A 16,718-nucleotide genomic window follows, 5' to 3' on the forward strand; every position below is an offset into this window, starting at 1 on the left:
TATTTAGCTGCATGTTTATGTGTCTGTCTGTGTGTGTGTTTTGATGGAAAATAATATGAATGCACTGCAAAATTTCAAATATTTGAGGTTAGATTTAAATATTTGTTTTTGTTCAGATTCCAACTAGTTTGTCTGTTTACTCAGCAATCTAATAAATGACTTTGGAATTTACAGAGGCAAATTGACAGTAGGTTAGATGGAATGAAAAAATGACCTAAATATCAATAGATTAGGAGTTCAAATATCCTCAAGGTACAATTCTGTCGGTTATGTTGAGAATGCATCTATATGAGCCTCTAGTTCAGACTCTGTTATAGTCCACAGAAGGGCAAATTACCCGTTTAGAGCAGGAAAAACAAGTACCTTTACATGCACTCCTTTGTTGCCTACTTTATCAATGTGGTTGGCAGGTTCAGTCTAGCTAATGATACTTCCCAGTTCCCTACAACTTCAGATAACAACTGCTTGGTCTTCCAGAAAAACAAATCAAGTAGCTTTAATTACAGAAATGCTTGCTTACTAAGCTGTATTTTATCAGGTGACCCTTAATCTCATTTCATTTTGGCTTACTTCTCTCTAATATTTTGGCAAGTCCTAAACATATAGCAGAAGCCACTGCCTGTTAACGTTTGATCGGTGAAGGGTGAATAGAAGTACCACATTTCACAGGAAAAATAACCAATACATGGTCATTCACGACTGTTTTAAACAGGGTGGAAGAAAGGATCCTTGTAAAGTATCTTATTCTGAAAATTAATTCTGGATCTTGTTCTTGAATTTGAACTTGAATAATTTATATACTTTAATTTTGTTCTTTTGCTTGGAAAAAATTAATGCTTACTTAACTGATAACATTGTGAAGAGAAAAGGTAACTGCTTAAAGATGTAAAGAATATTTGAAGACCAAAACTACTTACTCTTGATAAGGCTGCATCCCTTTCCTCAATAACTGCATTCATTTCTTCAGCAGTTATTCTTTCCTTCCGTTCCCTGGCTTTGTGAATTTTATCTACAATTAAATCTCCATTCTTGTCAACTGCGCACCTTGAATCAGCATTGTTGATTCGGTTCAGTAACTCCTGCAATGTCTATCAATAACATTTACATGATAGTTACACATGAATTTAGAATTAGAATTTGTTAAGTTTAGACTTAATTAATGGCCACATGCAAAAGTACACCAAATAGAATTACTCAATTTTATAAAACATTTGAGATGGACATTATTACTGTGTCAAATTCATATTTTCCTACTTCTTAGCCCTGGAAACCCACTCAATTGTGTCTAAGCCTCTAAGATATAAGAGTGACATTAAAAAAATCTCCTTAGAGAGTAGCTTACCATGTCATTTTCTTCAGGGTTAATATTTTCCAACCTAGAAAAGGGACACAGACAGCCTGATCAGTAGCATTTCCTTAGCAGAGCAAAATGAGTTCACTTCCTAAATCTTTCCACCTCAAGTAATTTCATTCTACTAGTCTTTAGAGTCAACCATGACACTAAACATATTAAAGTGCCACCTGCTCTATTCCATCCTTCAATAATGCTCCATATCTTCAGCTCTGTCTGCAGACTGTTAAGTTATTAATGTTTACTGCTATATATGACTACAGGGATCAACTGTTCATATGTGCAGAGATGAAGGGAGAGCTGCTATGGCGGCAATACTAGCACTCTCATGGCATTAGCCTCTTCTGCCCTAAGACTTCATAAATCTATTTCAATGTCTCACTTCACATTTATAAAAATAGAATGCCATTTACATTAAGGGCTTTGCATCTGTGTTTCCATAGTGGCTTCTCAACCAAAAGTGTACTGATACCTTCCAACATCAATAAAGTGTGTGTCTGACTTGCAGAATTAGAGTCACATTTTAATATAAATTTGGTGCAATCTGTTTAAGTATGCACATGACTGCATTCTGTATTTCTTAAATACAAGGTCCTCCATTGGTCAGGGTCAACCATGGATATTGCGTCTTAACTATCTGCGTGATACACAAATCAGGGCAGTTCAGTATAGAGAACAAGCTGTTGCCCATGCAGCAGACCACCCTCTCCATGCAGCTGATGGATCCAAAAGAACAACAGAGACCGATACAGTTTGGCGGCAGCAACAGCGTTGCAGGAGTTGCCAGTCAGCATTGAACTGCCTTGGAGACTCCAGCTCCACAGTTTTCCTTGGGTTTTACTTCCAAAGCCTCCCCCATGAGTGGGTATAGCTGCAGGGCAGCAGAGGTTTCGGATCAGTTTTCCTTCTCCTAAATGAGCTACCAACCATGGCTGATGAGCCCCATCTGCTCAGTGACTGGTGTTAAGGCGCCAGTAAATTGCCTTTGTCCCATCTCCTGTCAGTAAAAATGGTTCTGCCAGGCTTAGTAGCTAAGCCACCATTGAAAGCCAAGAGCCGAACGTGGTTGACAGTGGCTGTTTGAGATGCACACCACTGGGAACATTTAATAGGTAGTGGGAACTTATCTCCACTACCTCCACTGACTATGACAACCTTAAAGAACCATTTCTTAAATAGGAGATAATAAATGTAATGATGTTTATCTTCAAATTTTTAAATAATTGTTTAACATATTCTTTTTACAATGATGTAAAGAGAATCAACACAAAGATAGAGATTTTTAAAAATACTGCAAATATTCCCTTGCTTCCCTCATTGAGGCAGGTTCAGAAATCTACTTCTTTAGTCTGTGAGAAAGAGATATTAGTCAAAACTATCGTCTTAGAACATTTCTCTTTCAATATTTTTATTAATATTATATAAATTGCATAAATACAAATACAAAATTCATAAGGATACAAGTAAGTAATACCAATTACATTACATTTAAATCACAGTAATATGATCACAGTATCCCATATTCCAAATCAATCACATAGAAAAAAAAGATTGAATTATGAAATGAAATAAAATAAAATAATTGTATTTTATTTAAAAAAAAATCTACCCTCACTACCAAAATGAGCTGGTTGGTACAAAAAAAGAGAAGAGAAAAAAAGAAATATCTTACCATATAATATTATAATAATAATGGCTCAGATTCATACTTTAATAACAGTTCAAAGATTATGAAAATAACTCAGAAAGGGTCCCCATAACATTAGAAAATTATGTTTAGAATCAGAAATCGAACAACAAATCTTCTCTAGATCAAAGTATAACATAACATCAGATAGCCATTGAACATGAGTGGGCGAGGCGGCCTCCTTCCACTTGAGCAAGATCGCCCTCCTGGCTATAAGAGACATAAAGGCCAATACCCGCAAATTAGGTAGGTTCAGTTTTGTTGCACTATCTTCGACAACACCAAACATGGCAGTCAAAGGATTGGGCTTAAAACTAAAATTGAAAAGTGCAGAAAAAGTTTGAAATACATCTTTCCAAAATTTTTCAAGGCTCAGACATGTCCAAAACATATGAATTAGTGTGGCCACTCCATTAGTACATCTATCACAGTAAGGGGAAATATCTGCATAGAAATGAGAGAGCTTGCCTTTAGACATATGAACTCTATGTACCACTTTGAATTGTAATAAAGAATGACGAGCACATAATGATGAAGAATTTATCAATTTTAAAATAATCTTCCAGCTCTCTTCAGATAAGAAAATCTGTAAATCCTTTTCACAGATGCCTTTAATTTGATCTAAAGAGGCCTTTATCAGTCCCAACAGCAGACCATAAATGTAAGATATTGAACCGTTGTCAAAGGGTTTCAGATTAAAAATTGTTATTCTTATCTGGACTTGTAGGAAATATATGCAATTGAGATCTTAAAAAATCTCTAATCTGTAAGTATTGAAAAAAATTGGGTATTGGAAAGATTACCAATTTCGTTGAAAGTTGCACAAAAGAAGAGAAATTCCCTCCATCAAACAAATTCTGAAATCGTTTAATACCCGATCTATCCCATTCTTTAAAAGATAAGTCAATTAAAGATAGTTTACAAAAACAATTAGAAAAGATGGGACTTGAGAGGGAGAATCTCAATAAACCAAAATGTTTTCTAAACTGTAACTAAATCCTCAAAGTATGTTTGACCACCACATTGTCAGTTAGTTTATTTAAAGATAAAGGAAGTGAGGATCCAAGTAAAGAAATAATGGAAAATTTCATAATAGAGTTGACTTCCAAAGAAATCCATATAGGGCAATTCTCATGGTTAAAGTAATATAACCAGAACATAATATTTTGTATATTAACTCTCCAATAATATAACTTAAAATTGGGTAAGGAAAAGCCTCCATTCTGTTTGGTTTTTTGAAGGTAAGCTTTATTTATACGATTTTTTTTTATTCTTCCATATATAGGAAGAAAGAATTGAATCCAAAGAGTCAAAAAAAGATTTACGAATAAAAACAGGCACAGCTTGAAAAAGGTATATAAATTTAGGTAAGATATTCATTTTAATAGAATTAATTCAGCCAATCAGTGATAAAGAGAGAGGTGACCAAATAGAAAGTGTTTTTTCAACATAATTCATTAAAGTTAAAAAATTTTCCTTAAATAAATCTTTATAATTCTTAGTAATTGTTACTCCTAAATACGTAAATTGTTTTCTTAAAATTTTAAAAGGAAGGTTCGTATTAAATTGTTTAAAAGAAACAGTTCACTCTTATGTAAATTTAATTTATATCCTGAGAACTGACTAAAATTAGTCAGTAAATGGAATACAAATGGTAAGGAGGTTGTAACATTAGATATAAAAAGCAATAAATCATCAGCATAGAGCGACACTTTATGGATAGTACCTCTCCTTAAAATACCAGTAATCTCCTTAGACTCTCGAAAAGCAGTTGCTAAGGGTTCTAATGCCAAATCAAAAAGCAGAGGGCTCAAAGGACAACCTTGTCTAGTTCCATGTTGGAGTTTAAAGGGTTTAGAATTCTGAAGATTAGTAAGAACCCGAGCGGAGGGAGATAAATAAAGTAATTTAATCCAATGAATAAAATTAGGTCCAAAATTAAATTTTTCTAAGGATATAAATAGATAATTCCATTCAACTCTGTCAAAGGCCTTCTCCACATCCAAAGATATCACACATTCTGATATTTCCTTAGATGGAGAATGCATAACATTTAACAAACGCTGTATATTAAAATGGGAATATCGATTTTTAATAAATCCTGTCTGATCATCCGAAACTATAGATGATATAATATTTTCAAGTCTGGGAGCCAACACTTTAGATAAAATTTTAGTATCAAAATTGAGTAAAGAGATAGGTCTATATGAAGAACATTCAGTAGGATTCTTATTCTTTTTGAGAATAAGCGAAATGGAAGCTTCGTAAAAAGACTGCAGTAATGTTCCTCCCTTAAAGGAATCTGTAAGGGTAGAACATAAGTGTGGTATAAGCAAGGAGGAAAAAGGCTCACAAAACTCTCCAGAGAATCCATTGGGTCCTGGGGATTTCCCAGAATGTAATTCTCTAATAGCCTGAGCAATTTTCTCCTGGGAAATAAGTTGATCCAATTGCCTACGATCATCTATCGAAAGATTAGGAATATTTAATTGATCTAAAAAATTATTCATTGCAATATTATCTTTAACAGAGTCAAAACTATACAGTTTGGAATAAAATTCCCTAAAAGTGTCATTAATTTCAAAGTGGTCAGTTATCATATCCCCATTAATTTTACGTATTTCTTTAATTTGCCGCTTGGCTATAAATGGCTTCAATTCATTTGCCAGTAGCTTACCAGTTTTATATCCATGAATATAAAATTGACTTCTAGCTTCTAAAAGCTGGCTTTCAATTGGATACGTTAAAAGAAGATCATATTTAGTTTTGGTTTCAATACATCTCTTATATGTTTCAGGATCAGGTACTGAAGCATATTTATGGTCCATTTGCTTTAACTGATTAGCTAGTTCGTTTCTCTCTTTGTTAGCTTTTTTAATGATGTTTGCAGTATAGGAAATAATTTGACCCCGGATATATGCTTTAAAAGTATCCCATATAATAATACTAGGCGTCTCTTCCAATGTATTTTCTTCAAAAAGAAGAGTAATTTGATTCTTCATAAATTTTAAAAAGTCCTCATCGGATAACAGAGTTAAATTAAATCATCAAAATTTACTCATAGGGATAGGACCAGGGAGATTTAAAGATAGAAGTACAGGAGAGTGGTCAGAAATTGCAATCTCTGTATTCGATCGATCCAACCAATGGAATCATTTGACTGTCAATAAAAAAAAATCAATCCTGGTATAAAAATGATGGACATGAGAGAAAAAAAGAATACTCCCTGTCCATCAGATGAAGAAAACGCAAAGCATCAACTATACCACATTTAGTTAGAAAGGATTGGATAAACAAAGCTGATTTATTAAGTGTGGCTGGTTTGACAGATGAGCAATTTAATATCGGATCTAATCAGTAGTTAAAATCTCCTCCCATCACAAGAGAAAATCTTGGATCGTCTACGTTGGGGGCATATACATTAGCGAAAACAATCAATTTACTGTCTAAACTCCCTGATACAATAACAGATTGTCCATTAGAATCCAAAACAACTTTATGCTGAACAAAGGAAACTGTATTATCTACAAAAATGGAAACTCCATGTGATTTTGCATTAAACGAAGAATGGAATTGCATACCATTCCAAGTAAAAAAACGTAAGCTAAAACAGCTGTTTATGTGCGTTTCTTGTAAGAAAATAACGGGTGCTTTTAATTTTTTAATATAAGCAAACACTTTGTTCCGTTTAGTGGGGTGATTCAGCCCTTTCACATTCAAACTAAATAAGTTAATATTTCGAACCATTTTAAATACAAATCATCATGTAATTAAAAGATCTGGCCATAAGTTATTAAAACTAGAAAGCAAACCGTAAGGTAAGGTAGTCAAACAGGAAATCATATAATCAACCCAACACAGCACCCAGAGAGAAATAGGCCCTAGTGTCTCCTCCACCTAAAGCAAGAAAGCTGACCAATAGACAGTCAGCGAGCTAACAATTAAGTTCCCTCCCCAAAAAGTCCTGTTGACAGAAACTCCGGTCCTACAAGGTCAAATATCTCCCTACCAAGACACAACATAAAAAGAAAAATAACTCAGTATTCAAAAATATAAAAGGATCAGTTTAAACAAATTCAAAGAAAGCTATTTTAAAATAAAGCCTCAAAAAGGGATGTAATAAAAAGTATCAAAAAATATATAACAAAAGACAATATATGAACAGCCAAAATGTAAGTTTATTGAAATCTTATTTCAAATTCATATTAACAGAGGAAAAAATTGATCAAGTAAGAAATATAAGAGTTTTAGACTTCATCCTTCAGAAACTCCTTCACGTCTTCAACCAACTTTATTGTTTTTAGCAATCCATTCTTCAAAACAATACTCAGACGAGCGGGAAATCAAAGGGATGGTTTAAATCCTTTATTATAAAATTCTGACATAACGCCTTTATATTTCATACGATCAGCCATAACTTCAGGCGAATAATCTTCCTCAAATCTGACCTTGTAACTATGGAAATCGATCATTCCTTGTCGACAGGTATGGCAAATTAAAAGGTCCTTAATACGAAATTCATGAAAAATTAGAATGACTGACCTGGGTCTCACTGCCGTTGACAATGGCTTTGAAGTCGGCAAGCGATATGCTCTATCGAGCTTTGACTCAGAAGTGAATAGAACAGGGAATAGCTGTTTCAGAAAGTTTGCAAAGAACTTCAGAGGGTCAGCACCTTCAATTAATTCTTCAAGACCCAGAATTCGCAAATTATTTCTCCTGTTTCTATTTTCTAGACTGATAATCCTTTTCATCATTTTTTCATTGGATAAGGATAACTCTTTGCAGAGTTTAAATGTATCTTCAAGATCCTCTTCAAGAGTCACCAGCTTTGCAGTATTTTCCTGACTTCGGTTCTCATGCTCAGTTAAAGTTTGTCGGATTGTATCCAATTTGCCATTAAGTCGTTGAAACTCCTCGGAAAATTCGGATTTTTGCCGTTTAAGGAAGTCACTGATTGAATCCAAAGTGACTGGGAGTTCATCTTCTGTTTCTCATTCTTTTGCAGAAGTTTTTGTTCTTTTCCCAGCCATAGTAGAGCAGTATTAAAGTACTATAATAAGGTTTCAAAAAAAAACTGGTAGGAGACAATAAAGTAAATAGGGTAGGAGCAATCAAATATGTTACTCCATCAGCTGCCAACAGGGCTCAGTCTTAGAACATTTCAATATACAAACTGTATATTAATGTGGATATATTACATCATGTAGTTCTTTTAAAAGGAAAGATGATGATTCAAGTGAATAACAACTATATTAAGACTAACATTGAAAAAGGATGCAGGTATCTTTCAATAATGTCATACTTTACATTTGATGGAATTCTGCATGGAGTGCTTTCAAGTTTGATTCCTTAAAAATGCATGTTTCAAAAATGCAAAATTTGCATTAAAAATAAAATAAAATTCATCATATATATGCAACTGCAATTCTATGTTTCATCATCTACTCTAACAACTTTCAACAGTGCAAAATATATCAGCAAAAAACATGTTAAATAAACACAAATAAGAAGAAAGCATTTTGCAAGACATCCCAGTGCTGATGTGAATCAGAATCAGGTTTATTATCACCAGTATGAGACGTGAAATTTGTTAACTTAGCAGCAGCAGTTCAATGCAATACATAATCTAACAGAGAGAAAAAAAATAATAATAAATAAAATATAACATAATAAATTAACAAGTCAATCAATTATGTATATTGAATAGATTAAAAAAGATGCAAAAACAGAAATACTGTATATTTTAAAAAAAGTAAGGTAATGTCCAAAGCTTCAATGTCCATTTAGGAATCGAACAGCAGAGGGGGAAGAAGCTGTTCCTGAATCGCTGAGTGTGTGCCTTCAGGCTTCTGTACCTCCTACCTGATAGTAACATGCCCTGGGTGCTGGAGGCCCTTAATAATGGACGCTACCTTTCTGAGACACAGCTCCCTAACGATATCCTGGGTACTTTGCAGGCTAGTGCCCAAGATGGAGTTGACTAGATTTATAGCCTTCTGCAGCTTCTTTCGGTAGCCTCTGTGCAGTAGCCTCTCCATACCAGACAGCGATGCAGCCTGTCAGAATGCTCTCCACAGTACAACCATAGAAGTTTTTGAGTGTATTTGTTGACATGCCAAATCTCTTCAAACTCCCAATAAGGTACAGCCGCTGTCTTGCCTTCTTTATAACTACACTGATATGTTGGGACCAGGTTAGATCCTCAGAGATCTTGACACCCAGGAACTTAAAGCTGCTCACTCTCTCCACCTCTGATCCCTCTGTGAGGATTGGTATGTGTTCCTTTGTATTACCCTTCCTGAAGTCCACAATCAGCTCTTTCACGTTACTAACATAGAGTGCCAGGTTGTTGCTGCGGCACCACTCCACTAGTTGGCATATCTCACTCCTGTACGTCCTCTTGTCACCACCTGAGACTCTGCCAACAATGGCTATACCGTCAGCAAATTTATAGATGGTATTTCAGCTATGCCTAGCCACACAGTCATGTGTATACAGAGAGTAGAGTAGTGGGCCTAGCACACACCCCTGAGGTGTGCCAGTATTGATCGTCAGCAAGGAGGATATGTTATCTCTGACTTTAAATTCAGAGTGAAATATTTAGCATTTATCACTCATGGATACTTGAGTGCCCTTTTTGGCAAGCTGGGAACTGTGGAACTTTATAGTAGCAGCAGTACAATATATGATAATATATAAAGTAAAAAAAAAATCAGTAAATCAATTACAGCAAGTATATACATGTATATTAAATAGTTAGATTTAAAATAATGCAAAACAGAAATAATATTAAAAAGTGAGGTAATGTTTATGGGTTTAATGTCCATTTAGGAATCGGAAGGCAGAGGAGAAGAAACTGTTCCTGAATCGCTGAGTGTTTGCCCTCAGTCTCTTGGATCCTTGATTTCCTCACTTGCAAACCGCAGTCAGGACAGATTGGCAAAAACATCTCCTCCACAATCACAAACATAAAATAATCTGCAGATGCTAGGGTCAAAGCAACACTCACAACACGCTGGAGGAACTCAGCAGGTCGGGCAGCATCCGTGGAAATGATCAGTCAACGTTTCGGGCCGGAACCCTTCGTCAGGACTGAAGAGGGAAGGGGCAGAGGCCCTATAAAGAAGGTGGGGGAGGGTGGGAAGGAGAAGGCTGGTAGGTTCCAGGTGAAAAACTAGTAAGGGGAAAGATAAAGGGGTGGGGGAGGGGAAGCAGGGAGGTGATGGGCAGGAAAGGTGAAGAAGGAATAGGGGAAAACACAATGGGTAGTCGAAGGAAGCGGAACCATGAGGGAGGTGATAGGCAGCTGGGGAAGGGGGCAGAGTGAAATAGAGATAGGGGAAGGGAGGGGGAGGGAATTACCAGGAGTTGGAGAATTCGATGTTCATACCAAGGTGCCCACGGTGCGGCCTCCTCTACATTGGTGAAACCCGATGCAGATTGGGGGACCACTTCGTCGAGCACCTCCGCTCCGTCCGCCAGGATCTCCCGGTAGCCACTCACTTCAACTCTGCTTCCCATTCCCATTCGGATATGTCCATACATGGCCTCCTCTACTGCCATGATGAGGCTAAACTCAGGTTGGAGGAGCAACACCTCATATACTGTCTAGGTAGTCTCCAGCCTTCTCCTTCCCACCCTCCCCCCACCTTCTTTATAGGGCCTCTGCCCCTTCCCTCTTCAGCCCTGACGAAGGGTTCCAGCCTGAAACGTTGACTGATTATTTCCATGGATGCTGCCCGACCTGCTGAGTTCCTCCAGCGTGTTGTGAGTGTTCCTCCACAACCACCACCTGCATAGGTGTATCACAAGGCTGTCTGCCTAGCCCCACTGTATACCTATCATTGTGTGGCTAAGTACAACTCTAATGCCATATTTAAAATTGTTGTTGACACTTCTGTTGCTAGCCAAATCAAAGGTGGAGACTAATCGGCATATAGGAGGGAGACTGAAAATCTGGTTGAATGGTGCCATAACTACAACCTCTTATTCAACATTAGCAAAACCAAAGAGCTGATTAAAAACTACAGGAGAAAGAAACTGGGGGTCCATGAGCCAGTCCACATCAGGGGATTAGAAGTAGAGAAGGACAGTGGCTTTAAATTCTTTGGCATTATCAAATCAGACGATCTGTGCTGGGACCAGCATACAAGTGCCATCACAAAGATGACACAACAGTGTCTCCACTTTCTTAGAAGCTTGTGTAGATTTGACATGTCACCAAATACTTCAACAAACTTCTATTGATGCACAGTGGAGAGCATTCTAATGTTAAGGCCTAGTATGGCAACAACAATGACCAGGAATGGAAATGTCTACAGAACGTGGTGGATACGTTGCAGGCAAAGCATTCTCCTCCACTGAACACAGGTACATGGAGTGCTGCTCAGGTAGAGTAGTGCCATACCAAGCCATAGTGCATCGGGATGGAAGGCATTCCCTGGAGCATCAATAAGTATTGGTGAGGGACATGACAAATTTCTTTAACCACCTGAGGAAGTAGAGGCACTTGGGTGCTCTAGTGCTTAATTAGTTCAAAGACAGGAGAAAGAATGAGATTTGTGAACAAGCTCAAAAGAAATGACAAATTTTTTGAAAAGCTTGGCATTATTGAATGATATCTGCATCCTTTTCCAAAATGACAAACTTTTGATATTTTTTGATAAAGACTGGCACAGGGTTTTTAACTTTGTACTCTCCCCTTTGGTTAGGAAGTGTTCAGTAATACCATTTCAAAAAAAAATCCTGTATTCTATTAAATAACTAAAGTAATTTATTCAAGATTCAAGATTCAAAAAACTTTATTGTCATTCTAACCATACATCAGCTCTGCAGGGCAGAATGAGACAGCGTTTCCCAGGAGCAGTGCAATCATAACATAACAAACACAACACTAAATAATAAACATAACAATAAATAGTAAAACACAACAGCCACATGTCAGTTAAAATCAAGTTATAAGTGTCCAGTGCAAGTTAAAAGTGTCCAAAGCAGAGTCAGGTAAAGCAGCTACTTAGCAGTCTTAACTGCCTGTTTAATAGCCTTGTGATTTTCTTTCCATTCAGAAAATACCTCTGTTCAAATCATTTTGTGAAAACTTAAGAACCCCCTGGGGAGTTTTGGTGTATAAATAAAACCAGAATATATATTTTTTTAAATGTACCTTTATCTTCTTTGCAATTTACTTTATTTGCGAATAATTCATACTTTGGATCCTTTTTCCTAAATATAACTGCAGATTGCAGACTACATACTGCTCTTACATTGAATTTAATTAAGTTTTGTTTGGATAGTAGAGTAGCATTGTACCAAAAATGTTAACTCCAAATTTCTTGTCTTCTAATTAGTTGAATAGTGCAAGAATAAAAGAGTGTAAAAAGTACAAGCATAATATTTTAGCCATATCATCGAATACCTTTGGCACTGAGTATAATATTTATCTGGATTGAGGATGTCAGTAAAAATAAGTACACTAATTAATTGGGAGTTCTGCAAGGAGTGCACTTGAATCAGTTCCAGCTTAATTCAGAATATTACTCTTATGTCTGAAAAATAAAAAAAAATTTGACACACATACCCCTCAAAGGCCTGTTCCAGCTGTTTACTTTTCAAAAGTGCTTCATCTCTTTCCTCATTGGCTAGACGGAGTCTGGACATAACAGCTGCATCCCGTTCACTTTGTGCACGATATATTTCTTCAACTAAAACTATGAAAACAAAGGCAGCCAATGAGAAAATACATATCAATTAACAAGTGTTATGAGATATGAATAGATTTGCACTTGACAGACTGGCTGTCAGCTACAGCAAATGAATTATGAAATAATTATAGTTTTAAAGAGCTTTAGATGCATTTCCAAACTATCAAAGAACCATTCCGATCTGCATTGACTTTGGTAGAATTGGTAGGTGTGATTGGTGCATCCTTGCACCCACAGTAAGAAAATGCGGCAACAGATTACAGAACCATATCATAGAGAAATAGGTGAAGGATGAGGACACTTAAACCCTTCAGATTTGCGCTACCATTCCCATTCAAATCAAATGTGGCCTATTGTGTATCTTAGTACTACATTTCCCTACTCTCCCCATACTCCTTGATGTACTTTGTGTCAGGAAATCCAACTCCTTCATAAAAATATTTAATAACTTGGTCTCTACAGCATTTTGTGGTGAAGAAAATTTCTTCTAATCTGAGTCTTTAGCATCTTACCCCTCATCCTGAGACTGTGATCCACAATTTAAGATTTCCCAGCAGGAGAAATACTCTCTCTCTAAATGCAGTTTGTCAAGCCATATTTGACATTTTTTTTTGCATTTCAATGCAATTTCCTCTCATTCTTCTAAACTACATCGAATGCCGACTTGTTTGAACCAATCCTGCTTCAAATAACAGTGCTGCTATCACATGAATTAGTCTAGTGAACTTCCACTGCTCTTTCCCAGCAATGCGAAATTCACCCACTGCTCCTGGGGAACAAGATATCTGATGCAAGAACTGCAAATCCTTACATTTGAAAAGAGAAGAATGGCTGTGTGAGAGAAGGGCAAGTAAAAGGTCCTTTGTGATTTTTTTAAGTTCCTTGGAATAATTTAAAATTAAGCACTTTGTCATGCTTTTAATGCTTAATTATTTTAAAAAATAATTGGTTTGCATTTTTGTCATGAATTAGAAAAAACTTCTGATAGCATATTTATTTATTAAAATAGTATTGAATGTTTATGAATGTGACGAACAAAAATTCATTTTCCAACAGCCAGTTATGTTGATGGGCATTTTAAGATCAATGCAATTCTGTTGGCCAATTTTAGCCAAAAAGGCCATGCAATGCAGAGGTCTCAATGGTCAGTTAAGGGCAGGACAGTTGAGGAACATTGCCCCTGGAGTTGATCAGCATGATTATGATAGGCTAAAGGGGCAATTTTTGAGTTGTCTGACTCCAAGTTACCCCAGGTAAGAATGAATTTAGTTGCTGGTGATTGGCGAGTTTAAGACTATTATGAATCAAGAAATCTAGTTTGGATTACCAAATAATTCCAACGCACTTTTGGCCAAAATTATAATATATATATATATATATATATATATATATATATATATGTGTGTGTGTATCTCTCTCTCTCTCTCTCTCTCTCTCTCTCTCTCTCTCTCTCTCTCTCTCTCTCTCTCTCTCTCTCCCCCCCCCCCCCCCCCTCCCTCTCGTGGCTGTGCACCTGTTATTCTGCCCCTATCATTCCCAAATCCAGTCATACCATACTGAAGGCCCTATCTTTTGCTGTCAAGTTTCTAAACCCCTAAGACTTTCTATTTTTCTCTTAGCTTCTAAGGCAATCTTTAAAACTTGTCTTTTTGAATATGTACAGGCCATTCCTTGGTGTTGAACAGATTATATTTTTACAGGCACCCTTCAGTCAATTTTGCCTATTTTGCCTAAATATCAGAATCAGGTTTATCATCATTGACATACGTTGTGAAATTTGCTGTTTTGTGTCAGCAGTAGTGTAAAAGACATAAAAAGTACTATGTTACAAAAAAAACACAAGATAAATAGTACAAAACAGGAATGGCTAAGTAATGTTCAGCAATCTGATAGTAGAGGGGAATAAGCTATTCCAAACATGTTGAGTATGTCTTCAGGCTCCCGTACCTCTTCCTCAGTGGTAATAATGAGTAGAGGGCAACTCCTTAATGATGGATGTCACCTTTCTGAGGCACTGGCTTTTGGAGATACAGTATAATAACAAATGGCATTGAAAATGAAAAAGCATGATAGGAAGAAAAAAGTACTAGAAGTGAATGGAGAGAGGACACTAGTTCTACCATTCAGAATCAGAATCAGGTTTATTATCACCGGCAGGTGTCATGAAATTTGTTAACAGCAGCAGCAGTTCAATGCAATACATAACTATAGAAGAAGAAAAATAACAATAATAAGTAAATCAATTACAGTATATGTATATTGAATAGATTAAAAATCATGCAAAACAGAAAAAGTGAGGGAGCGTTCACGGGTTCAAAGTCCATTTAGGAATTGAATGGCAGAGGGGAAGAAGGTGTTTCTGAATCGCCGAGTGTGTGCCTTCAGGCTTCTGTACCTCATACCTGATGGTAACAGTGAGAAAAGGGCATGCCCTGGGTGCTGTGGTCCTTAATAATGGACTCTGTCTTTCTGAGACACTGATGTCCTGGGTACTTTTGTAGGCTAGTACCCAAGAGAGAGTTGACTAAGTGCTCTCCACAGTACATCTACAGAAGTTTTTGAGTGTTTTTGTTGACATACCAAATTTCTCCAAACTCCTAATGAAGTATAGCTGCTGACTTGCCTTCTTCATAACTGCATCAATATGTTGGGACCAAATTAGATCCTCAGAGACCTTGCCACCCAGGAACTTGAAATTGCTCACTCTCTCCACTTCTGATCCTTCTATGAGGATTGGTATGTGTTCCTTTGTCTTAGCCTTCCTGAAGTCCACAATTAGCTCTTCTGTCTTACAGATGTTAAGTGCAAGGTTGTTGCTGTGACACCACTCCACCAGTCGGCATATCTCACTCCTGTATGCCCTCTTGTCTCCATCCGAGATTCTACCAACAGTGGTTGTATCATTAGCAAAATTATAGATGGCATTTGAGCTGTGCTTAGCCACACAGTCATGGGTATAGAGAGAGTAGAGCAGTGGGCTAAGCACACACCCCTGAGGTGCACCACTGTTGATCGCCAGCGAGGAGGAGATGTTATCACCAATCCCCACAGATTGTGGTCTTCCGGTTAGGAAGTCGAGGGTCCAATTACAGAGGGCGGTACAGAGGCCCAGGTTCTGTAACTTATAAATCAAAATTGTGGGAATGATGGTGTTAAATGCTGAGCTATAGTCAATGAACAGCATCCTGACATAGGCGTTTGTATTGTCCAGGTGGTCGAGTGAAGAGCTATTGAGTTTGCGTCTGCCGTTGACCTATTGTGGCAATAGGCAAATTGCAGTGGGCCCAGGTCCTTGCTGAGGCAGGAGTTCATTCTAGTCATGACCAACCTCTCAAAGCATTTCATCACTGTAGATGTGAATGCTACTGGGCGATAGTCATTAAAGCAGCTCACATTATACCTAATAACATTCCGGCAGCTTGGTTCTTTACGGAGGTGTCCAGATATCGGGCATTTGACCTAAACCCAAAAATTACTTTAACACCGGGGACAGCCCCACCTGACAGGTTCCTGTAAAGTGCCTTCAGCTGTATGCTCTGTTAATGGTGCTATATAAATGCAAGTCGCTGTTGCTGGTTATACTTTGTTACTTTGTGTATAGAAACATGCACTGAACAAATTGTTTGAAACTTATGTCTATAGAAAAACCATGTAATTCAAAAAAAATTAACTGCAAATGAGCCCATTAGGACATCTTATGGATAGAACAGCATCATCAGAATCCACATTCTTTCTAATGCTATGTAATAAAGACATCTGTGGTAATCAAATGAATATTGTTAATCATTAATATGATCTTACCCCGACATGAAATATCTGGACTAGGGTAGTGAAAGTTGTTCTCAGAATAGATGACAAGATTGTTAGATGAAAAAGCACTGTTGAGAATGACATACCAACAAAAATATTGTTGCAGTGAAGTCAATGTATCTGCAAATGGAAGGGAGCAAAGACAGGGTAAAAACTATCCATTTAA

At 36.9% G+C, this 16,718-nt stretch overlaps 1 protein-coding gene across 3 annotated transcripts in view; it reads right to left on the reverse strand.

The window, feature by feature from the left end:
- mipol1 (mirror-image polydactyly 1) overlaps positions 1 to 16,718 on the reverse strand; it is a 406,015-nt gene that overhangs the window by 201,381 nt on the left and 187,916 nt on the right. For 2 of the 3 annotated variants that reach the window (XM_072279824.1, XM_072279750.1), the window contains 3 exons: positions 12,619 to 12,748; positions 1,343 to 1,376; positions 918 to 1,088 (listed from right to left, as the gene is read on the reverse strand). In XM_072279824.1, the coding sequence (XP_072135925.1) occupies positions 918 to 1,088; positions 1,343 to 1,376; positions 12,619 to 12,748 (335 nt within the window). The remainder of the gene's footprint in view (positions 1 to 917; positions 1,089 to 1,342; positions 1,377 to 12,618; positions 12,749 to 16,718) is intronic. The other variant, XM_072279908.1, reaches the window with a different exon arrangement.

This window comes from Mobula birostris, chromosome 1 (genome assembly GCF_030028105.1).
Source record: "Mobula birostris isolate sMobBir1 chromosome 1, sMobBir1.hap1, whole genome shotgun sequence".
Classification (NCBI taxonomy): domain Eukaryota; kingdom Metazoa; phylum Chordata; class Chondrichthyes; order Myliobatiformes; family Myliobatidae; genus Mobula; species Mobula birostris.